Source organism: Mustelus asterias, chromosome 11, assembly GCF_964213995.1.
Source record: "Mustelus asterias chromosome 11, sMusAst1.hap1.1, whole genome shotgun sequence".
Classification (NCBI taxonomy): domain Eukaryota; kingdom Metazoa; phylum Chordata; class Chondrichthyes; order Carcharhiniformes; family Triakidae; genus Mustelus; species Mustelus asterias.
Window position 1 is genome coordinate 109,841,730 of NC_135811.1, and position 24,616 is coordinate 109,866,345.

Genomic DNA, 24,616 nt, shown 5'->3' on the forward strand with positions numbered 1-24,616 from the left:
GTTTGCACATTCTCCTCCGGGTGCTCCTGTTTCCTCCCACAGTCCGAAAGACGTGCTGGTGAGGGTGCATTGGCCGTGCTAAATTGCCCCTTAGTATCAGGGGGACTAGCCAAGGTAAATATGTGGGGTTACGGGGTTAGGGCCTGGGTGGGTTTGTGGTCGGTGCAGACCCGCTGGGCTGAATGGCCTCCTTTTGCACTGTAGGATTCTATGATTCTATAACTCATTAACTGAGCAACAGCTTTTATTATTTTCAGATAGAAATAGAGATATCAGTTTGAAAAGAAGAGGGAATCTCCAGCTCCAGCTGAGGGTGTTTAAGGAGTTGGGACGGGTGCTTTGTGAGTGGCCTGTCGTACCTTCAATAGGTTGAATTGAGTCAGGGTTGGTTCCCTCAGACTGGAATCTAACTCGAGCCGTTTGATTTCCAAAATGGGACTGATTCAGAAGTGAGGAAGCAGAGGCCTACAGAATTTCACATCAGTATGACACACAGAAGCCTATCGTGTGACATTGGCTATCTGGAGGATGTTTGGAGGGATCCTAAGAAATTCTAATTATGATCAGCTGGAAAGAGGAGATGTCACTTGACTCTGTTAGCAGGGCTTCTTGGAAAGAAAGGCTTGCTTTCCACACTCACCTCAGGCCTGAGAAAACAGCTCATCTTCTGCCTATCAGTTTATTTGTTCAAATGCACCTTAACTCAGCAATCCGTCATTTGATTATTTTGTTCGATTACCTCAGGAGAGCTCACAGCACCAAAAGGGGGACGATGGATAATAATGTCGTGGCAATGTCGCTTCTCTCATAATCCAGAGGCCCCAGGCTAAAGCTCTGGGTTCAAATCCCACCCCAGCAGCTGGTGGCATTTAAATTCAATCCATAAAACCTGGAAGTGGAAGCTTGTCTCAGTGATCAGGACAATGAAACCAATGTCGATTGTCCTATAAACCCATCGGATTCACGAATGCTGTCCTTACCCGGTCTGGTCCATATGAGACTCCAGAACCACAACAATGTGGTTGACTCTGAGATGGCCGAGTGAGCCACACGGTTCAAGGGCAATTGGAGATGGACAATAAAAGACTGGTCTTGTCAGCAAAGGCCACACCCCATGACGGAGAGATTGGCCCCGGCCGAGAACTGATTCAGACCTGGTGCCACAGGGATATTCTGAGGAGCTAAAACACTCGGTTCACCCCCTTTGCCTTTAAGCTTCACATCGGAAGCTTGTGCTGACTCCTTGGTTTCCATTAACTGTCGTGAGAGATCACACAGCATTTCTGTGGAGGAATTAAATGCATTTCTTAAAATAGAAGTCTACATTTAAAAGAAATTAGCTTGGCCCTTCACAAATTACTGCAGTTGTTACCAGATCTGTGTGGCTTCCTAATACTTATAAGTATAGGCATTCAGTCCACCCAGTGCAGCCCCTACGCAGTCTCCCCAGTGCAGCCCCTGCACAGTCCCCCCAGTGCAGCCCCTGCGCGGTCCACCCAGTGCAGCCCCTGCGCGGTCCACCCAGTGCAGCCCCTACACGGTCCCCCAGTGCAGCCCCTGCACAGTCCCTCAGTGCAGCCCCTACATGGTCCCCCAGTGCAGCCCCTGCGCAGTCCCCCAGTGCAGCCCCTGCGCGGTCCCCCCAGTGCAGCCCCTGCACAGTCCCCCAGTCCTGTGTAGTTAAGAACATAGGAAGCAGGAGCAGGAGTCGGCCATATTGCCCCTTCTTGCCTATTCAATAACATTGTGGCTAATCTTTGATCTCACCTTCTCACCTAATCCCCTTATTCCCTGCTGCCCCAGAGTCCAGCAATCCTTTGATCCCAGCCTTAAACATTCTGAATGATTCAGCGTCCATGGACATCCAGGGGAGAGAATTCCAGAGTTTCACAACCCTCTGAGTGAAGAAATGTATTTTCATCTTAATCCAAAATGATTGACAACTGACCCTGAGACTCGGCCTAGCTCGGGGCGACAGCCTCCAGGCATCGAACCTGCCAGAATCTTGCATGTGTCAACAAGGTCACCTCTCATTCTCCCAAACTCCATATCCCAAGAAGCAATCTATTGGACCTTTCTTGCTCTTTCTTTAAAGCAAGTATATTGATAAATTCTTGATTTCTCGAGGAATTAAGGGCTATGGGGAGAGAGCGGGTAAATGGAGTTGAAATCAACCATGATTGAATGGTGGAGTGGACTCGATGGGCCGAATGGCCTTACTTCCGCTCCTATGTCTTATGGTCTATGGTCTTATATCTTTCTTGCGGTGTGGGAAGAATGGTATACAGTCCTCTGGGTGTATACTCACTAAAATCCTGCAGCATTGCAACAAGATTCCCTCACTCTTATTGTCTAGCCCCCTGCAATAATTGCCAACACATCACTTGCTTTCTGAATTGCTTGCTGTATCTGCAAATAAACTTTCTGTATTTGATGTACGTGGTCACCCCAGTCCCTCTAATTACCAACATTTAATAGTTTGTCACCATTTTAAAGGTATTCTGTTTTTCTGTTCTTCTCACCTCACATGTTGGCACACCTGCCACCTTGCTGTTCATTCACTTCATTGGTCTATTAGTTTTTGCAGATTATTTCTTTCTTCTTTACGTTCCCACCTGGTTTTGTGTTGTCGACAAACCTGAATGTATCACATTTGGTCTCCTTGTTATAAATTGAGGTTTGTAGCACTCCGCTGGTCACAGACTTCCAGCCTGAAAATGACCCACTTATTCCAACCGTCTTATTCCTGTCCATTAACCAATTCTTTATCTGTGCTCATTTACTACATCCCAACTCCACAAACACTTACCTTGTGCAGCAACTTTTGTGTGGCACCTTATCAAGCGCCTTTTGAAAATCAAAATATGCTACATCTACTGAGTCCCCCTTATCTACCCTCTTAGTTACATGCTCAAAAGAGAGAGAACAGATTAGCCAAACACCACCTTTGTTTCATGTTGACTCTGCCTAATCAGATTGTGATTTTCTAAGTGCTCCGGCTACCACATCCTTAATAATGATGCCAGCATTTTCCAGGTGACTGATTTCAGGCTAGTTTCCTGCTTTCTCTTGCCTTCCTTTCCTGAATAGTGTTGTTACATTTTCTATCTTTCAGTTCACGGGGATCATTCCAGAAGCTAAGGAATTTTGTCAGATTACAACCAGTGCATCCATTATTTCCACAACCATCTGTTCCAGAACTCTGGGATGTAGGCCATCACTTCCAGGGTATTTGTCAACTTTTAGTCATTTATTTTTCCAGTAACTGTAGTTCCACGCTCTCATTGTGCTTTGGTTCGACAGTAACTGTAGTTCCACGCTCTCATTGTGCTTTGGTTCGACAGTAACTGTAGTTCCACGCTCTCATTGTGCTTTGGTTCGACAGTAACTGTAGTTCCACGCTCTCATTGTGCTTTGGTTCGACAGTAACTGTAGTTCCACGCTCTCATTGTGCTTTGGTTCGACAGTAACTCTGAGATGTTTTTGTGTTTTGTACTGAGAAGTCAGGTGAAAATTCTTGTTTAATGTCCCCCCGTTTCCTTAATCAGCTTTATAATTTCTCCGGTTTCAGCACTCAGGTTTGCTTTCCTGACTCAGATACTGTTCACATCCCGACAGAAGCTTTTATCATCTGTTTCATACAAGTTTATTCTCATGTTCTCTTTTCTCCTTTATCAAACCATTCTTTTCTGGCTCTCTAATTCTTATTTACTTACTCTTCTTGGCAATGTTATAGCCCACTTCTTTCCAAATACCATCCTGAACTTCATTACCTAGTCAGGGATGGATTATCTTTCTTAGGGAGTTTTTATTTCTAAACGGAAGATATATTTGCTGAGAATTAGGAAATGTTAGTTTCAATGTTCACATTGTTCATCTACATTTAATCTAATATCCAAATTGACTTGAACTAACTCATCCCTACAATATATGCATTTGCCGTTACTGAAGTTTAACACTCTTGTTTTAGAATTCCTGTTGTTCCCCAGTGCAATCATGGACCAATCCCCCACTGCAGCCCCAGCACAGTTCCCCCAGTGCAGCCCCTGCACAGCTCCCCCAGTGCAGCCCCTGCACAGCTGCCCCAGTGCAGCCTCTGCACAACTCCCCAAGTGCAGCCCCTACACAGCTCCCACAGAGCATGCCCCTGCACAGCTCCCCCAGTGCAGCCCCTGCACAGCTCCCCCAGTGCAGCCCCTGCACAGCACCCCCACTGCAGCCCCTGCACAGCTCCCCCAGTGCAGCCCCTGCACAGCACCCCCACTGCAGCCCCTGCACAGCTCCCCCAGTGCAGCCCCTGCACAGCTCCCCCAGTGCAGCCCCTGCACAGTTCCCCCAGTGCAGCCCCTGCACAGCACCCCCACTGCAGCCCCTGCACAGCTCCCCCAGTGCAGCACCTGCACAGCTGCCCCAGTGCAACCCCTGCACAGCTGCCCTAGTGCAGCACCTGCACAGCTGCCCCAGTGCAGCCCCTGCACAGCTCCCCTAGAGCAGCCCCTGCACAGCTGCCCCAGTGCTGCCCCTGCATAGCTCCCCCACTGCAGCCCCTGCACAGCTCCCCCACTGCAGCCCCTGCACAGCTCCCCCAGTGCTGCCCCTGCACAGCTCCCCCACTGCAGCCCCTGCACAGCTCCCCCAGTGCTGCCCCTGCACAGCTCCCCCACTGCAGCCCCTGCACAGCTCCTCCACTGCAACCCCTGCACAGCTCCCCCACTGCAGCCCCTGCACAGCTCCCCACTGCAGCCCCTGCACAGCTCCCCCACTGCAGCCCCTGCACAGTTCCCCCAGTGCAGCACCTGCACAGCTGCCCCAGTGCAGCTCCTGCACAGTTCCCTCACTGCAGCCCCTGCACAGCTCCCCCACTGCAGCCCCTGCACAGCTCCCCCAGTGCAGACCCTGCACAGCTCCCCCAGTGCAGCCCCTGCACAGCTCCCCCAGTGCAGCCCCTGCACAGCTCCCCCAGTGCAGACCCTGCACAGCTCCCCCACTGCAGCCCCTGCACAGCTCCCCCAGTGCAGACCCTGCACAGCTCCCCCAGTGCAGCCCCTGCACAGCTCCCCCAGTGCAGCCCCTGCACAGTTCCTTTCCTCGTCGTGTTTGCCTATCCTAATTTATTGCCCTGCTTCCAGGAAGTTTCTGCTTTGTGCTGGATCCTTAGCTGCTGCTTTTCCACGTGGTCAATGGTGTGTGAGACACTGAGCATCAACAGGCAGGTCAACCACAGGAGGATCACAGCCTGGCCTGATTCTGTTCTCATTATCTTTGCCTGAACAGGTTTTCTAGAAAAAATAATGGGACGCAGTCAGAATGTGTGGATTTTCCCTGCTCTCGGTTAAATCCTGGTTAATGCTCAGTGGGGTCACCTCACAGAGCACTGCGCAGTGATTGAATTTAGTCCTGTTCTGGTCTTTGCAACTTACCTACACCCAGTGATCCAGATAGTCACCAATAGGCTAAGAACATAAGAAGTAGGAGTGGGCCATCTGGCCCCTCAAGCCTGCTCCGCCATTCAATAAGATCATGGCTGATCTTTTCGTGGACTCAGCTCCACTTACCCGCCCACTCACCATAACCCTTAATTCCTTTACTGTTCAAAAATTTATCTATCCTTGCCTTAAAAACATTCAAAAACATTCAGGTGAAGTTCCAAGCACTTCAAACATAAGAAATGTTAGATGTTCAGTATCATTGTCCTTGTTAAGGATCAGTGTTGCTGTGTAACATTGTGGATGAGGTGACTGCTACGTAAATATTGCATTTACAAAGCACCTTCGCAATGCATTGAGCCAGTTTTAGCGAGCGGTCCCTGCAGATTTAGCACTGGATTCATTCCTTCCCATGGCATTGAGGAGGGCAGCAGGGTGGGCCATGATTCCCCTATCCTCCCACTCCAGACCTCACCATTACAGAGCTTTTGGAGAATTCAGAGAGGGAGAAGTTATTCGTCGATCTGTTTTCCAGCTTTTACATGTTGATTGCAAAGAAACTATCCTGGCAAACCTTCCTGAGTTTAAAACAAAAAAGGGTTCATTTTTATGGAGTTAAAAACCCGGGTAAAGAGATAAAAATATTCAAAAACATGAAGCCATTGCCGACCTTTTCCACACAAACAGCGATGCAGAATTACAGGCCAGACGGGAGGGAGTTACTTTTATTGAAAATTGTGAAAAAAGTTAAGAATAAAGAATTCACTGTTTGTGAGTCCTTCCCTCACTGACATGTGTGACTGAAGCAGAATTCTTCCACTGCGGGAGTTGAAAGGTCAGTCGAGTTGAAGGTGATAAATAATTGCAATTTTTGGAGACCGTCTCTTTTTAAAAACAATGGGGTGGATTTTCTCGTTCCGCCCGCCACGGGAATCGGAGCGGGCGAGGGGGCGAACCAAGGACAGGTCCATTGAACCTCGGGCGGAATCTTCCGGTTTCGGGACGAGCGCGACCGGGAAATCCCGCCCAATCTCTGTCTTTTCTGGAAGTCGATGGTTTTAGTATCAGGGTTCTTTTCAATGTGAATTGTCTGCCTCAGCCCTGTATTTCAAACTGTGATAGAGATAGAGGCCAGAATTCTCTGACATCATCCAGTCCCACCGCAGTCAGTGAAGTTTTGGCTGAGCGCCAAATTCTCCATTCTCGCTGGCAGCGGTGATGGGGTGAACGAGAGCAGAGAATTCTGGCCAGTTGGAAGGAAAGGGGAGGGGGGGGAGAGTACCATTGCCCATCTGCAGGTTTCTTTCAGCCCACTCCTTAGCAGTTTCCATAAAACTATCAGACATCACAGCAGAATTAGGCCATTCGGCCCATCCAGTCTGCTGTGCCATTCAATGAAATCATGACTGATCTAATATAATCCTCAACTCCACTGTCCTGCCATAATGCCACCCCCCCACAACCCTCCATTCCCTGACTGATTAGAAACCTGTCTATCTCAGCCTTGGATATGCTTCATGACCCAGTCTCTACAGCCCAGTGGCAAAGAGTTCCATGGATTCACTACCCTCTGAGACAAGATGTGTATTAAAAAACATTCAGAAATGTCAAGCATTATTCACCGTCTGACTTCCCAAACCCTGTCACCTATCAACAAGGCACAAGTCAAGAGTGTGATGGAATTCTCCCCACTTGCCTGGATGGGTGCAGCTCCAACAACTCTCAAGAAGCTCAACACCATCCAGGACAAGGCAGCCCACTTGATTGGCACCCAATCGACACCTTCACCATTCACTCCTTCCACCAGCAACAAAGAGTGGCAACAGTATGTACCGTCTACAAGATGCACTGCAGCAACATTGCCTTTAACAGCACCTTCCAAACCTGCAACCTTTACTACCTAGAGGGACAAGAGCAACAGATACTTGGGAACACCACCGCCTGGAGATTCCCCTCCAAGTTACTCAGCATCCTGACTTGGAAATATATCGCCGTTCCTTCACTGTCACTGGGTCAAAATCCTGGAACTCCCTCCCTGACAGCACTGTGGGTGTACCTACACCACATGGACTGCAGCGGTTCAAGAAGGCAGCTCACCACCACCTTCTCAAGGGCAATTAGGGATGGGCAATAAATACTGGTCTAGCCAGTGACACCCACTTCCCATAAAAGAATTAAAAAATAAACACACAACCTTTCCGATGAGCTTTTCTTTCAGGGGAGATTTCTTACTGAAACCTCCAAGAGAAGGACATGTGCAAGGTCAGGTAAATAGTGTCCAGTACTCAGTACTTGATCTGATGGGAACAAGGCCTACAAGTGATAGTAAGATAGTTCATTTCCTCTCACTGTGGCCCTACACCCCAGGGACTGTGGTCTGTTCAAGAAGGCAGCTCACCACCACCTTCTCAAGGGCAATTAGGGATGGACAACCAGTGCTGGTTTTGCCAGTGATGCCCACATCCTGTGAAAGAATAGAAAAATGCGGTCATTCTAATTACATGACCTTTCTACCCAGAATGATTTCAGATCTTTGCTTAGCTGACGTCTGGACAGACTGTAGCTTTTGTTTTATGGCTGAGGTGATTAGATTCTGTAATGTCATTAACTCTTTAGTGATCCACAATCCGCCCAGTCTGCAGGTACAACAGGTGATCAAGAAGGCAAATGGGATGTTGGCCTATATCGCGAGGGGGATAGAATATAAAAGCAGGGATGTCTTGATGCACCTGTACAGGGCATTGGTGAGGCCGCAGCTGGAATACTGTGTGCAGTATTGGTCCCCTTATATGAGGAAGGATATATTGGCATTGGAGGGAGTGCAGAGAAGGTTCACCAGGTTGATACCGGAGATGAGGGGTTTGGATTATGAGGAGAGGCTGAGGAGATTGGGTTTGTACTCGTTGGAGTTTAGAAGGATGAGGGGGGATCTTATGGAGACTTATAAGATAATGCGGGGGCTGGAGAGGGTGGAGGCGGAGAGATTCTTTCCACTTAGTAAGGAAGTTAAAACTAGAGGACACAGCCTCAAAATAAAGGGGGGTCGGTTTAAGACAGAGTTGAGGAGGAACTTCTTCTCCCAGAGGGTGGTGAATCTCTGGAATTCTCTGCCCACTGAGGTGGTGGAGGCTACCTCGCTGAATATGTTTAAAGCGCGGATGGATGGATTCCTGATCGGTAAGGGTATTAAGGGTTATGGGGATCAGGCGGGTAAGTGGTACTGATCCACGTCAGATCAGCCATGATCTTATTGAATGGCGGGGCAGGCTCGAGGGGCTAGATGGCCTACTCCTGCTCCTATTTCTTATGTTCTTATGTTCTTTGTGAGAAAGGGAGAACACTGGGTGGCACGGTAGCACAGTGGTTAGCACTGCTGCTTCACAGCTCCAGGGTCCTGGGTTCGATTCCCAGCTCGGGTCACTGTCTGTGTGGAGTTTGCAAATTCTCCTCGTGTCTGCGTGGGTTTCCTCCGGGTGCTCCGGTTTCCTCCCACAGTCCAAAGATGTGCGGGTTAGGTTGATTGGCCAGGTTAAAAGTTGCCCCTTAGAGTCCTGAGATGCGTAGGTTAGAGGGATTAGCAAGTAAATATGTGGGGGTAGGGCCTGGGTGGGATTGTGGTCAGTGCAGACTCGATGGGCCGAATGGCCTCCTTCTGCACTGTAGGGTTTCTATGATTCTATGATTTCACCTTCCCATGTTACTGCTGCCCTGGGAGACATTCTGTCTCCTCTTGAGAGCTAGTTTTAGAGAAATGAAAATGCGAGGCACAAAACAGCTTCAGTAAATCTTTTGGAGTCATTCTCAACATCATCAGATGTAAAATTCCATTAGAGGAAGTTTGGACACGCTCTAGTTCCATTCCACATTGCAACCTTCCAGGAAAAATGGTCAACTTGTAAGCCAGACATCAGGTGACTTGTGCCAGCCATCTTAAGTCAGTGTCTTTGCTTGACTTTTCATAGAATCATAGAATCCCACAGTGCAGAAGGAGGCCATTTGGCCCATCGAGTCTCCACCGACCACAATCCCACCCAGGTCCTATCCCCATAACGCTATACCTTTATCCTAGCTCGTCCCACTGACACTGAGGGGCAATTTAGCGTGGCCAATCCACCTAACCCGCACGTCTTTGGACTGTGGGAGGAAACCGGAGCACCCGGAGGAAACCCACGCAGACACGAGGAGAATGTGCAAACTCCACACAGACAGTGACCCGAGCCGGGAATCGATCCCGGGTCCCTGGCGCTGTGAGACAACTGTGCTAAACCACTGCCAACCCTTTAAAGATGGAGACCTCGATCTGTGTTGCCGGCTCCATTAGGCCCCGTCCCCATCACGGTGAAGGCGTGGGCCACGCCTCCAGATTTTTGTGCACAGAGTGCCGGATTATCTGGACAGAAAAGGTAGCTGTGGCCGGATAGACAGCACTCTGTGCACAGGGTTAAAATCCTGCTGCGTCTCCGCCAACACTCTGTCACAGGGTTAAACTCCTGCTGTGTCTTTCTAATGGTGCCATTCAGGAGCAACACATTTAAACTCTTGGAGCACAACAGAAGTGGGTGCGGGATTGGGAAGAAATCATTGCAGATTCTTGGCTATGATTAGATAGACAAGAATGGAAGCTCAGTGTTGGAGGATTCTGGGATTACACACTGGATTCTGGGATTACACACTAGATGCTGGGATTACACTGGATTCTGGGATTACACATTGCATGCTGGAATCACACTGGATTCTGGGATTACACACTGGATTCTGGGATTACACACTGGATTCTGGGATTACACACTGGATTCTGGGTTTACACACTGTATGCAGGAATCACTTTGGATGCTGGGATTACACACTGGATGCTGGGATTACACTGGATGCTGGGATTACACTGGACACTGGGATTACACTGGATGCTGGGATTACACACTGGGTGCTGCGATTACACTGGATGCTGGGATTACACTGGACACTGGGATTACACTGGATGCTGGGATTACACACCACGCTGGGATTACACACTGCATGCTGCAATAACACTGGATGCTGGGATTACACTGGACACTGGGATTACACTGGATGCTGGGATTACACACTGGATGCTGGGATTACACTGGATGCTGGGATTACACTGGGTGCTGGGATTACCAACTATAGGAGTCTGGGTAAGGGAACATGCTAACCTCAGGGTGTCACTGGGACAGGTAAATTTGTGCTGGCAGCGGAATGTGAAAGGTATTCCCAGCCCCTGATGTTTGTTACTGAGACGGAGCTGGGCACGCAAGGCTCAGGGCCAACAGGCAACCTGTGTCGTGCCAGTTTAAGGTTAAACTGAAGCATTGAGAAGGCAAAGAGCAAAGTTCGAGCCCATGCTTCTCGCAAACACAAATACAAAGTCCATTGTTGCTGCTCACTCCTCCCTGAATAATTTCTCTGCTGTTGTAATGAATCAAATATCTTTTATTGTGCTACGTGCTGAATGCTCTGAGGCTGATCGAGGTGTGAGATCTAGAACAATGAGTTAGGACGTCACCACCCAGCATACTGCCAGCTCAGCGGATGGCAGATTCTGCTTCCCACCTCGGGACAAACCCTTTGGCCTACTTTGTTCTTCCGCCCTTTCTGGAGTGATAACAATGAGATCGTCTCAAATAAATCTAATAGAAAATTCAGGAGAAACATCTTTTACTTACTCCGAGGGGTTAGAATTTGGAAGTCACTGCCACAGAGAGTAGTTGAGGTGAATATTGTAATGTATTTAAGCTGGATAAGCTCAGGACGGAGAAAGGAATAAGGGTGGCTCGGTGTAGCACTGCTACCTCACAACCCCAGGGACAAAGAACAAAGAATAAAGAAAATTACAGCACAGCAACAGGCCCTTCGGCCCTCCAAGCCTGCACCGACCATGCTGCCTGACTGAACTAAAACCCCCGACCCTTCCGGGGACCACATCCCTCTATTCCCATCCTATTCATGTATTTATCTAGACACCCCTTAAAACTCACTACCGTATCCACTTCCACCACCTCCCCCGGCAACGGGTTCCAGGCACCCACTACTCTTTGAGTAACAAATCTGCCTCGTACATCTCCTTTAAACCTTGCCCCTCGCACCTTAAACCTGTGCTCCCTAGTAATTGACTCTTCCACCCTGGGAAAAAGCTTCTGACTGTCCACTCTGTCCATGCCTCTCATAATCTTGTAGACTTCTATCAGGTCGCCCTCAACCTCCATCATTCCAGTGAGAACAAACCAAGTTTCTCCAATCTCTCCTCATAGCTAATACCCTCCATGCCAGGCAACATCCTGGTAAATCTTTTCTGTACCCTCGCCAAAGCCTCCACATCCTTCTGGTAGTGTGGCGACCAGAATTGAACGCTATATTCCAAGTGCGGCCTAACTAAGGTTCTTTAAAGTTGCAATATCTTTTATTGCCAACTTTTAAACTCAATGCCCTGGCCGATGAAGGCAAGCATGCTGTATGCCTTCTTGACTACCTTCTCTACCTGTATTGCCACTTTCAGTGACCTGTGTACCTGTACACCCAGATCCCTTTGCCTATCGATACTCTTAAGGGTTCTGCCATTTACTGTATATTTCCTATCTGTATTAGACATTCCAAAATGCGTTACTTCACATTTGTCTGGATTAAACTCCATCTGCCATCTCTCCACCCAAGTCTCCAACTGATCTATATCCTGCTGTATCCTCTGATGGTCCTCATCGCTATCCGCAAATCCACCAATCTTTGTGCCGTCCGCAAATTTACTAATCAAACCAGTTACATTTTCCTCCAAATCATTTATATATATTACAAACAGCAAAGGTCCCAGCACTGATCCCTGAGGAACGCCAATTGTCACAGCCCTCCATTCGGAAACGCACCCTTCCACTGCTACCCTCTGTATCCTATGACCGAGCCAGTTCTGTATCCACCTTGCCAGCTCACCTCTGATCCCATGCGACTTCACCTTCTGCACCAGTCCGCCATGAGGGACCTTGTCCAAAGGCCTTACTGAAGTCCATGTAGACAACATCCACTGCCCTACCCTCATCAATCATCTTTGTAACCCGTCTGTGTGGAGTCTGCACGTTCTCCCCATGACTGCGTGGGTTTCCTCCGGGTGCTGCGGTTTGTAGATGTTCGGGTTAGGTGGATTGGCCATGCTAAATTGCCCTTAGTTTCTCAAGATGTGTAGGTTGGGGGGATTAGCGGGGTAAATATGTGGAGGTTACAGGGAGAGGTAAGATGCTCTTTCGGAGAGTTGGTGCAGACTCAACGGGCCAAATGGCTTCCTTCTGCACTGTTGGGATTTGATGAGAATGGATAGGCTGAGATGAACAGCATCGGCAGCTGGTTCAAGTGGATCATAAACACCAACATTGATTGGTTGGGTTGAATGATATGTTTCTGTGTTCTCTGAATAGCTCCTCCTCCTATATCGCGTCCCCCGGTGCTGTTTTTCGGGTAAGACTGTCCCATTGCACTCACCTTTCCTCGATTATTTACCATTTGTGTTGTTCCCTCAACAGCCAGCCAGGAGTGAGAGCTCACATACATTAGAATCCATTCCCCGGATAACTCCTCTTCCCTGGAACACTGAAATTAGGACCAGCTTCAAGAATGAGAATGGTTTCTGAAGCAGAGTTTAAAATCAGTGCGAAAGCCCAGGAATTAAAGATCTAATCACTGCAGCTGGAAATTCACCAAATCTTGTTCATTTCAAACTTGTATCCGTGTTGGAGTTGTTCACAGACTCTTGTATCGAACCAGAAACAAAGATCACTGAACACAGAAAATACTGCAAATACTCAACAGCTGTGACAACATCTATTCAGAGAAAGAGAGAGTTACTGGGCAGAATTCTCCTGAATAATTCTCAGTGTTGTCCCGAGCGGGAAAACCAGTGAGATTCCCGCTGGCTGGTTTGATGTTGACCCTCACAGCACGTTAACATTGGTTACATGCTGACAGATCCAATGTTCTCATTGGTTACAGTCTTGCTGGTGGAGGCGGGCACATCTGAGGGCTCGGGCACGCGGAGGTCTGCCGGAGGCTAGGATTCAGCTGCCCCCAAGACCGCTGCTGGGCCTCTGGGTTTGTTCCTCCCAAGGCTGGTGGAGATGCATCAGGAAACTCGGGGAGTTGTGGAAGGGCCGTCAGCAACCAGGCTGCGACTGCAAGGCTGTTTAGGGGAGTCAAACAGAGTGCTGTCGCAGGAGGTGGTGCCGAAACAGCGTGAGACCCAGGCCAACACTGCAAGGGTGGCGACCGCAGTGGAAAGTCTGGCTCAGGGGTCTGTCCTCGTGGGTGACAGGGTCCAGGCCATCCTGGAGACACAGCGGACCATGGCCATGGCTGGGACTCCGGCTGGTATTCTGGAGACACAGCAGGCCGTGGCTGTGAGCCTCAACAACCCTCCGGCTCCTTGTATGGCACCTCCTCCACATCTGGCTGCTGTCAATGCTCCTCCCCGCTCCTCCTCCTCTAGCCGGTCTCCCCGCTGCTGCGCAATGTTGTGCAGAATGCAGCAGACTATAATGATGCGAGAAGCACGCAGAGTCATACTGGAGGTTCCCCCCCCCCCCCCCCCCGCCCCCCAGAACGGCCCAGGCAGCGGAACCACATCTTCAGCAGGTCGATGTTGCAGCCAACAACGAGGCCTATGCAGCCCCACGACGGACTGGTTGGCTGCAAAGGCCTCATTGTAGCGGGTCTCCGCCTCGGTCTGAGGCCCTCCGCACAGGCTTCATCAGCCATGGCCTCAGTGGGTAGCCCTTCTTCCTCAAGAGCCATCCCAGCAGCCTGGGCTGATCTTCAAAGAGGCCAGAGATATCTGACTGCCTCAGGATAAATCTGTCGTGGACACTCCCTGGGTTTTAAAAAAAGATTATTTATTTATTAGGCACAAGTAGGCGTACATTAACACTGCAATGAAGTTACTGTGAAATTCCCCAAGCCGCCACACTCCGGCGCCTGTTCACTGAGGGAGAATTGACCTCTATGATATTTATCCGATGGTCACAGACAATTTGCACATTCAGTGAGTGGAACCCCTTTCTGTTAATGAAAGGTTGCCCCTCACCTCACAGAGACCGCTGGGTGATGTGTGTCCCATCCACTGCCCCCTGGGCACGGGGCATCCCAGCAATGGCACCAAAGCCTCATCCCAGGCCTCCTGCTGACCCTGTCTAACATCAACATTGATTTACTGGTCTGCCCAGGCGAACAAGGCATCTGTCACCTGGCGAACACACCTGTGGAAAGCGGCCTGTGAGATTGCACACATGTCACCACTGGGTGCCTGGAACGACCCTGTGACATGCAAGTTGAGTGCTGCCGGCACCTTAACTTCTACCTGGAGCAGGTGGACGCCCCTCCCCTGAGGTGCCAGGAATGCTCGGACCTCACACAAGTGCCGAACAGTATCCTCAGAGAGGCGGAGCCGGCGACAGCACATGGCCTCCAATAGGCCCTCAAAGGGCCTCTTGGGCCTTGGCCTCTGCATCCTCCTTCTCCTGGACCTCCTTCCGGGAGACCCCTCTCCCACCTCCTGGGCATCAGTGGCAGCCGGCTGCCTTCCTCCCTCCAAGTCTGCCTTTGGCTGCTCCTGGAGTGTCTGAGCTACTCCCTCTGCCTCCTGAGCCGCCACCATGATGGCCGGCTTTCAGCCAATCAGTCCACCATCCATTCTGCACAGTGAGGGTCAAAGAGAGAGATTGATAGAGACAGGCCATAGCTGTTATAAACCGCGCCAGTGTGACGTCACGCCAGAGAGGTGGGAAACACTAGCCTGGGCAGGGGAGGAGGGGGAGGGAAGGGGATTTCGTCACGGACCCACCAATGATGTGGTAAGCTATGGTAACGCATGCAAATCGCCGCCACGCTGATTTTCAGCGTGTATCCGTTGATGCTGAAAAGCCTGGGCTGGGTGATGCGCAGAGGCCCGGGGGCCCAGCGTGAATCCCACAAATCTGCCGCTGCTGATATCTCCCGCCCCGCCGCGATATTCGAGCAGTGCAGCGCGATGGGAGAATCACCCCCATCATGTTTGAAGTTATTCCTTTTCCAAATCTCTGTAAAAATGACCCAGGCAGGATATTGTGTGGATATATTTTCGGTGTGTGTCCAATGCGAGGGTACCAGCCATTGACTGACATTCTCCATTCCTTGATTGTAGTCTATCCGGAATTGCCAGAGCATTCCTCAATATCTCTCCTCTTATCTGCTACTCCCCCCCCCCCCCCCCCCCCATCTCCTCACCCTCTCCTCTCCTCCTCTCTCACCTCCCTTCCCTCCCTTCCCCATCATTCCCTCCCCTCTCTCTGATGCCATTTGATATATTTTGACTTGGAGAATTTCCCGTAGTGCCGGCTGCGAGTGGGTAAACACGGGTCTCCCGGGGTTACTGTGAGTTTGGAGAGATTAAGCTGACTGTTGCTTCTTCGGGATGATGTTCTGTTTCAGTGTGTACAGGTGGTTAAATCCATTCCGGGACTGGCCAAATACTGATGATGTGGAGATGCCGGCGTTGGACTGGGGTGGGCACAGTAAGAAGTCTCACAACACCAGGTTAAAGTCCAACAGGTTTATTTGGCAGCACAAGCTTTCGGAGTGTCACTCCTTCTTCAAATCAGTGAGGACAAGTCCTCACTCACCTGATAAAGGGGCAGCGCTCTGAAAGCTTCTGCTGCCAAATAAACCTGTTGGACTTTAACCTGGTGTTGTGAGACTTCTTACTCCAATGATTGATGCCCAGGCATCGCTGAATGCACGATGCAGTGTAGCATTCAGAGCAGCTCAGAATCTGCCATGAATTCCAACTGTTTCCCTTTTAAAATCTCTAAAGAAGCCATTAATTCCCTTTAATGCATATTTTTTAGTGTCACTAATGTTTTATGTTTTTTAATTGATGGGTTATCTGAATCTGTTTACGAGGAGATGATGTGTACACTTCTCACAGTGATAGAAAAAGGGTCTGACCTCCCAACACCAAGCATCTTCTTTCAGTGTCCAATAGGAGAGGTGTCATTGATCAGAGTGTAACACTGAATGCTAAAATGCTTCATACAGTTCGAGAAAAACATATATATATATATTTAATAACAGAAACACATTCTTTGGGCCTTCCAGAGATAATAACCTCTTTGTTTTCAGTTATCTAATACCTGATTGAGTCGGTCGAACTTGAAAAATAATTGGGCTGATTGGAATGTGGGTGAACAAACGCTGTTGCTGGGACAATGTCCTGCTTTGTACTGGTGTCTTGCTGAGCACAAACAGGCTTTTCCTCACCTGTAGAGTTGATACCAGATAGTCATAGATCATCGTACACCAGGCTGCAGGAGTAGAGGTGCCACGAGACCAGGTGTAGATGTTTCCCTTGAAGATCTAGCCAATGTAAACCCGCTATTCAAAAAAGGAGGTAGAGAGAAACAGGGAACTATAGACCAGTGAGCCTAACGTCGGGACTGGGGAAGTTGCTAGAGTCTATTATCAAGGATTTCATAACTCAGCATTTGGAAGGCAGTGGTATAATCAGACAAAGTCAGCATGGATTTACAAAAGGGAAATCATGCTTGACGAATCTATTGGAATTTTTTGAGGATGTAACTCGTAAAGTTGACCGAGGAGAACCAGCGGATGTGGTTTATTGAGACTTTCAGAAGGCTTTCAACAAGGTCTCACATAACGGATTACTCTGTAAAGTTAAAGCACATGGGATTGCAGGTAATGTCTTGAGATAGAAAGAAAGCTGGTTAGCAGATTGGAAGCAAAGAGTTGGCATAAATAGGTCTTTTTCTGATTGGTAGTCAGTGACTAGTAGTACAGCAGGCAGTAAAGAAGGCAAATGGTATGTTGGCCTTCGTAGTGAGAGGATTTGAGTATAGGGATAGGGATTTTTTGCTGCAATTGTACAGGGCATTGGTGAGGCCACACCTGGAGTATTGTGCGCAGTTTTGGTATCCTTATCTGAGGAAGGATGTCCTTGCTATAGAGGGAGTACAGCGAAGGTTTACCAGGCTGATTCCTGGGATGGCGGGTCTGTCATATGAGGAGAGGCTAAATCGGTTAGGATTATATTCACCGGAGTTTAGAAGAGTGAGAGGAGATCTCAGAGAAGCTTATAAAATTCTAACAGGGTTAGACAGGGTAGATTCAGAAAGAATGTTCCCGGTGATGGAGGAGTCCAGAACTAGGGGTTGTAGTTTGAGGATAAGGGATAAACCCTTTAGAACTGAGGTGAGGGGAAATTTCTTCACCCAGAGGGTGGTGAATGTGTGGAATTCACTATCACAGAATATAGTTGAGGCCAAAACATTGTCTGATCTCAAGAAGAAATTAGATATAACTCTTGGGGCTAAAGGGATTAATGGATAAGTGTTACCTCTTTAACCTGTGATTATCCCTTTCTTCACTCACATTGTCTGTACCTGTAAGGACTTGATTACCTGTTAAGACTCGCATTCCAACCATTATCTTGCAATTGTGCCTTTGTCTATATATGCCATGTTTGTGAACCCAACTCTCCACTCACCTGATGAATGGGGCAGCGCTCCAAAAGCTTGTGATACCAAATAAACCTGTTGGACTTTAACCTGGTGTTGTGAGACTTCTTACAGTCCTTACCCTAGTCCAACCCCGGCAACTCCACATCAGAGATATGGGAGGAAGGGGGATCAGGATATTGAATTCGATGATCAGCCATGATCAAAATGAATGGTGGAGCAGGCTCGAAGGGCCGAATGGCCTCCTCCTGCTTCGAGTTTCTATGTTCCTATGTATTTTCAGTTGTGAGGTAATTGTCCGACACTGGGTGGGACTGTACTCTTTGGTGAGTTTTGACATCTCACCGGATGGACGAGGCTTTGAGATATGCTTGATGAGAAGGTGATTATCTGTCATTTTCTCTATTAGATCCTGATATGGACTTTATGGCATTGGAACAGAATGTGAGTGCCAGATTGGACAACTTGTACCAAGTGGAGAATCTGCAGAAGGATTTAACATCGAAACTGCCCAATGGTCACATGGCCTCGAGCCACCCTGGACCCCGGCCCACACTGCTGGCTCAGAGGTCACAGCCAGTTCACATACAAGTAAAGAGGTAACACTAGTATTACAGCAATCGCAACCCATTCAAACTCTCCCATCTCTACAGAATTCAAGAATAAATTCAAATTAAAATAGTCTATGGGGTTTTAAGAAGATGTATCTAAACGACATGGTGACACAGTGGTGAGCACTGCTGCCTCACAGCGCCAGGGACCCAGGTTCAATTCCGGCCTTGGGTGACCAAGTGCAGTTTTCACATACTCCCCATGTCTGCGTGGGTTTCCTCTGGGTGCTCCGGTTTCCTCCCACACTCCAAACATATGTAGGTTAGGAGGATTGGCCATGGGAAATTGCCCCTTAGTGTCTAAAGATGTGTAGGTGAGGGGTAAATATGTGTGGTTACGGATGTAGAGTGGGGTTGGGCCTAGGTAGGATGCTCTGTCAGAGAGTTGGTGCAGTCTCGATGGGCCAAATGGCCTCCTTCTGGACTGTAGGGATTCTACGATAAACCTCGACCATCAGCCGGGTTGTGAGAAGTTGGAGGGTGATGGAAGGGTGAGAATAAAAGGAGAGGTGATGTTTAATTTACCTCAATTAATGGACCTGATGTACAGGAGTTGGACCAATAGGAAGAAAGGAGTCTTTGTGTTTCAATTCACGTTTAAAATCCCTGGTGTGAGGGGAGTGAACCCCCATCATATCACCATCTCCTCCCACCTTCCCAAAATCTGAACTGCCTTTGATTTTAGCAAATGATCACAATCCAATCACAATCACAAAACATTGCACAGTTTCTGCACTGAAGTTTCTATCCAACATTGCTAATGGGGTTTTAATTTATTACAGACAGCTGAAAGAGGAAGAACTTCAGACAACATCACTCCCAACCATCCCTAACCCTTTCCCCGAGCTCTCCTCTCTGCCCAGTTCCCCAACATTCTGCGATGGCTCCAAGGCTCCAGCAAGTGGAGACACACACGTGAGTATGAAACCCAGCGTGGATTATCTGTTGCCATTGACTCCTCCTCTAGGTGTCAGCTGGCACATCAGAAGGAGAGAGTAAAGCTGAGTGGAGAGGGGTGTAGGTTAAAGGGGAAGGTTAGGAAGGGGAAGGTTAGGAAGGGGAAGGTTAGGAAGGGGAAGGTTAGGAAGGGGAAGGTTGATCTCCTCTCTGAGAACTAACACTCAACCACTCAAAGAGAAGTACCTCCCTTCATAATCTGTTAAAGAACAAAGGACAAAGAACAATACAGCACAGGAACAGGCCCTTCGGCTCTCCAAGCCTGCGCCGCTCATGTGTCCAACTAGACCATTCTTTTGTATCCCTCTATTCCCAGTCTGTTCATGTGGCTATCTAGATAAGTCTTAAACGATCCCAGCGTGTCCGCCTCAATCACCTTGCTTGGCAGTGCATTCCAGGCCCCCACCACCCTCTGTGTAAAATATGTCCCCCTGACATCTGTGTTGAACCTTGCCCCCCTCACCTTAAACCCGTGACCCTTTGTGTTCGTCACCTCCGACCTGGGAAAAAGCTTCCCACTGTTCACCCTATCTATGCCCTTCATAATTTTATACACCTCTATTAGGTTGCCCCTCATCCTCCATCTTTCCAGGGAGAACAACCCCAGTTTACCCAATCTCCCCTCATAGCTAAGACCCTCCATACCAGGCAATATCCTGGTAAACCTTTTCTGCACTCTCTCCAAAGCCTCCACGTCCTTCTGGTAGTGTGGCAACCAGAACTGGACACAGGATTCCAAATGTGGCCTAACCATTGTTCTATACAGCTGCAACATCATATGCCAACTTTTATATTCTATGCCCCGTCCAATAAAGGCAAGCATGCCATATGCCTTCTTCACCACCCTCTCCACCTGTGCTGCCACCTTTAAGGATCTGTGGACTTGTACACCCAGGTCCCTCTGTGTGTCTATACTCCTGATGGTTCTACCATTTATTATATAGCTCCCCCTTACATTAGATCTACTGAAATGCATCACTTTGCATTTATCTGGATTAAATTCCATCTGCCATTTCTCCGCCCAATGTTCCAGCCTATCTATATCCTGCTGTATTCTCTGACAATGTTCATCACTATCCGCAACTCCAGCAATCTTCGTGTCGTCCGCAAACTTACTGATCACACCAGTTACATCTTCCTCCAAATCATTTATATATATCACAAACAGCAGAGGTCCCAGTACAGAGCCCTGCGGAACACCATTAGTCACAGACCTCCAACCGGAAAAAGACCCTTCTACTGCTACCCTCTGTCTTCTATGGCTAAGCCAGTTCTCCACCCATCTAGCCAGCTCACCTTTTATCCCATGAGATTTAACCTTTTGCACCAGCCTGCAATGAGGGACCTTGTCAAACGCTTCACTAAAATCCATATAGACGACATCCACGACCCTTACCTCGTCAATCGTTTTTATCACCTCCTCAAAAAACTCAACCAAATTTGTGAGGCATGACCTCCCTCGTACAAAACCATGCTGTCTATCGCTAATGAGATTATTCAGTTCTAAATGCGCATATATCCTAACTCTAAGAATCTTCTCCAACAACTTCCCTGCCACGGACGTCAAGCTCACCGGCCTATAATTATCCGGGTTATCCTTGCTACCTTTCATAAATAACGGGACCACATTTGCCATCCTCCAATCCTCTGGGACCTCACCTGTGTCCAATAAAGAGAGAAAGATTTCTGTTAGAGGCCCAGCAATTGCATCTCTCACCTCCCTGAGGAGTCTAGGATAGATGCCATCCGGTGTGTGTGAGAAGGGGGATTATCGGCACTTTAGCAGCTTTTACTGGCTAAATCAAAATAACTCCCTGAGACTCTGTAAAATCAACAAGTAAAGCTTTACTTTTCTAACTAACTGTGACCAGGTTAACTAAACTATTAACAAACCAAATAAACCACGATTCTAATAGAATTCTGTTTAGGTAATTACAATTCCCATTTATTAACAAAAAAATACATTTCTAGTCACTCTCAAAATTTTACCCAAGTTTGTTGTCTTCCAGAATCTTTTGTCTTCTTTGCTGATTTCTTCTATCTTCACTACCTTCTGTTGGTACCTTTGCGATTGAGATGAGGCTTTCTTTTAAGACATAAAAGCAGCTATGAGAGATTCAGCAAGTCTCTCTCTCTCTCTGAGAGTTGAACTAAGCTGTTGCTCGCCAGGTGGCAGGCATTCTTCTCCCGTTTGTGCCACTGCCCCTGTCTTTTGTACTTCCATTGGCATATCAACATCCCCACAATGGGATTGGTTTACAGGTTCTCAAAACATCAAATTCAAATCTGATGAATTGTTATTCAAATGCCTATTTTAAACTGATTGGGCAATCTTCAAAAACAACCTGTTGTCTTGGTAGCACCACTGCCTCGCCTCGTGATACCACGTTTCACTCTGTGTACTCTGTGTGCTGCATTTGGTACCTGCCTTCTCTTTTAAAAACATCACTTTTTTAACAGAACCATGAAATTTTACAACTCTTTACGTTTTACAATTTCATTATAATTTTACAAACACGAACAGTAGGGAGGGGGCAACAAGAGGGCAGGTAGGGAGTGAGGAGAGGAGGAGGGGAAGTAGGGGCAAAGTGCAAGAGGATGCTATGTGCCACTAAGATGTTAGAATGTGCATTTTGGGAAACAATAATCACATTAAGTGTAAGATCTGATAGGGCTTAGACAATGCTTGTCAAAGGCTGGGAATCCTGTAGTGAGTAACTCACTCCTGATTCCCCAAAGCCTGTCCACCATCTACAAGGCACAAGTCAGGAGTGCGATGGAATACTCCCCACTTGCCTGGATGGGTGCAGCTCCAACAACACTCAAGAAGCTCAACACCATCCAGGACAAAGCAGCTCCTTGATTGCTACCCCTTCCACAATCTCCCCACCACAGATGCACTGCAAGAACTCACCAAGGTTACTTAGCCAATACCTTCCAAACTCATAACCACTACCATCTGGATGGACAACAGCAGCAGATATCTGGGAACGCCACCACCTGGAGGTTCCCCTCCAAGCCATTCACCATCCTGACTTGGAAATATATCGCCGTTCCTTCACCATTACTCTCGACTTCCTTTCTGCAGTAGACCTACTAAATTGCATTACCTCACATCTTTCCCCCATATCCCTTGATCCCTTTAGCCCCAAGAGCAATATCTCGGGGTCCAAGCACAGATCCCTGCAGAACCCCACTAGTCACTGACTGCCAATCGGAAAAAGACCCATTTATTCCAACTCTTTGATTCCTGACTGCTATCTAGCTTTCTGTCCATCTCAAGACATTACCTGCAATCCCATGTGCTTTAACTTTACACAGTCGTCTGTTATGTGAGACCTTGTCAAAAGCCTTCTGAAAGTTTAAATAAACCACATCCACTGGTTCTCCTCGGTCAACTCTACTAGTTACATCCTCAAAAAATTCCAATAGATTCGTCAAGCATGATTTCCGCAAATGCAAAAGTGTCTTTTCCTTTTAAATTTGGAATCACCCCAGCCAATCCTGTTTCCCAGAGTAATGGCTGCCGCCATCTTGCTGCTGATTGGGTGATATTGGTTATTCTAATTTTGGAGATATTTGGCCAAAGGTGGACACTTGCCTTTTGAATAATGTCACAGTGACTTTAATACCCTGTAGCCAGACCTGGCTTCAGCTTAATGTCATCTGAAGGACAGGATTGCTGACACTACGGCACTCCTGACTCAGAGGTGAACCTGCAGCCAGTGGAGACACGGCAGACCTCCCAGTGCCACTTGTCTCCAGTTAGAAAATGTGACAAGCAGAGAGGCATGTGATCTTCTGCAGATCCGTATTGATGACAGACTCCCCAGGCAAACAAACACCGCGTTCCTTAATCTCTTAATTAAACAGTGACATTGCAGAGGTTTTATTTAACAAAGGGCGGTTATAGGAACACCTGTTTTAAAAACGCAGGATCCAGCTGACTCTGGTGTCAGGTTGCATGAGCGCAGAGTCCAGTTAAAGAGGTTGTAAATATCGACCCAGGGGTTTACCAGGGTTTGGGTCTGAGCTGATCTGTGTCCCCCACAGTGGCTGGGGGACAACAGCATCTCTCCTGGAGAAGGTTGGGGACAACCATCCCCTGAGCTGTGGGCAGGTTTCAGGATCTAGGTTGTAAAACATCGCCAGTTGCTCCCTCTGTTATCTCACTCACGTGATTATTCTACACTGCAACAATGAGCACATTTTGAAAGTATTTAATTAGATGTAAATAGGTTTGGATCATCCTGTGTTCGTGAAATCTAAATACAAGACTTTCCTTTCCTACCGTTTTTACACCTGTGCTGATTGTAATTAGGATGTCATAATCAGGTCACTTTTCACATCTACACTGATGACACTTGCTCGATCCCACCACCTCCTCTCTCCAAGTCTCCACTGCCTTCAAACAATCAAATTGTTTGCCTGACATTTATTGGATGAATAAATATTGTCTCCAATAAAGGATTGGAACACCGTTGTGTAGAACTTAATGGAGGGTCTTATCCGCTGATTGGAGAGTTTCCCACCACCTCGTTCTGAGAAGGCCCTGTGCCAATCAGGCACCTGGATGGCCAGAGGTCGCCCTTCCCTGGGATCAATACCCCAGGGCTGGAAGTCCCTCCCGTTGAGAGCTGCCAGCCAATCACCACTGGATCCCAGACCGGGTGAATTATAGTGAGAGGGGGTCACTGGCTGGGGATTGAGGAGGATGGGTGATGGGTTTGGCAGCAAGGATGGGTGGGGGGGCACGGTGGGGCAGGGGGGGTTCTCAGCTGGCTCCCCCACCTTTCCTGATGCCAGGTACCTCAATCAGGGAGCGAATGCCTTTGAATGAGGGAGACTCCCGGGAGCCCACCCCTTGGCTCTGTGGCCAAGGTCCCATCCACTGCCACAGCATGGAATGATGCAATGAGCCCCATAAGTGTGCAATCATTGTGTAAACTGGCAGCGGGGCAGGAAGGCCGTCCTTGGGCATCCTCACCCGTCTCTCTGATTAAATGTCCCTTCAACACCAAGCTGGACAAGAGGGAGAGCATGACATCACACAGACTGTCTTTCCTCTCGACACAAATTCCTCGTCGCTGACTCCATCCCTCTCCCAGAATGAAGCAACCTC

At 48.4% G+C, this 24,616-nt stretch overlaps 1 protein-coding gene across 1 annotated transcript in view; it reads left to right on the plus strand.

Moving 5' to 3' along the window:
- Window positions 1-24,616, plus strand: part of LOC144500814 (growth factor receptor-bound protein 7-like) — a 102,953-nt gene that overhangs the window by 22,412 nt on the left and 55,925 nt on the right. Inside the window, exons 2-3 of the mRNA XM_078224283.1 lie at window positions 18,336-18,525; window positions 19,320-19,452. Of these exons, the coding sequence (XP_078080409.1) occupies window positions 18,336-18,525; window positions 19,320-19,452 (323 nt within the window). The remainder of the gene's footprint in view (window positions 1-18,335; window positions 18,526-19,319; window positions 19,453-24,616) is intronic.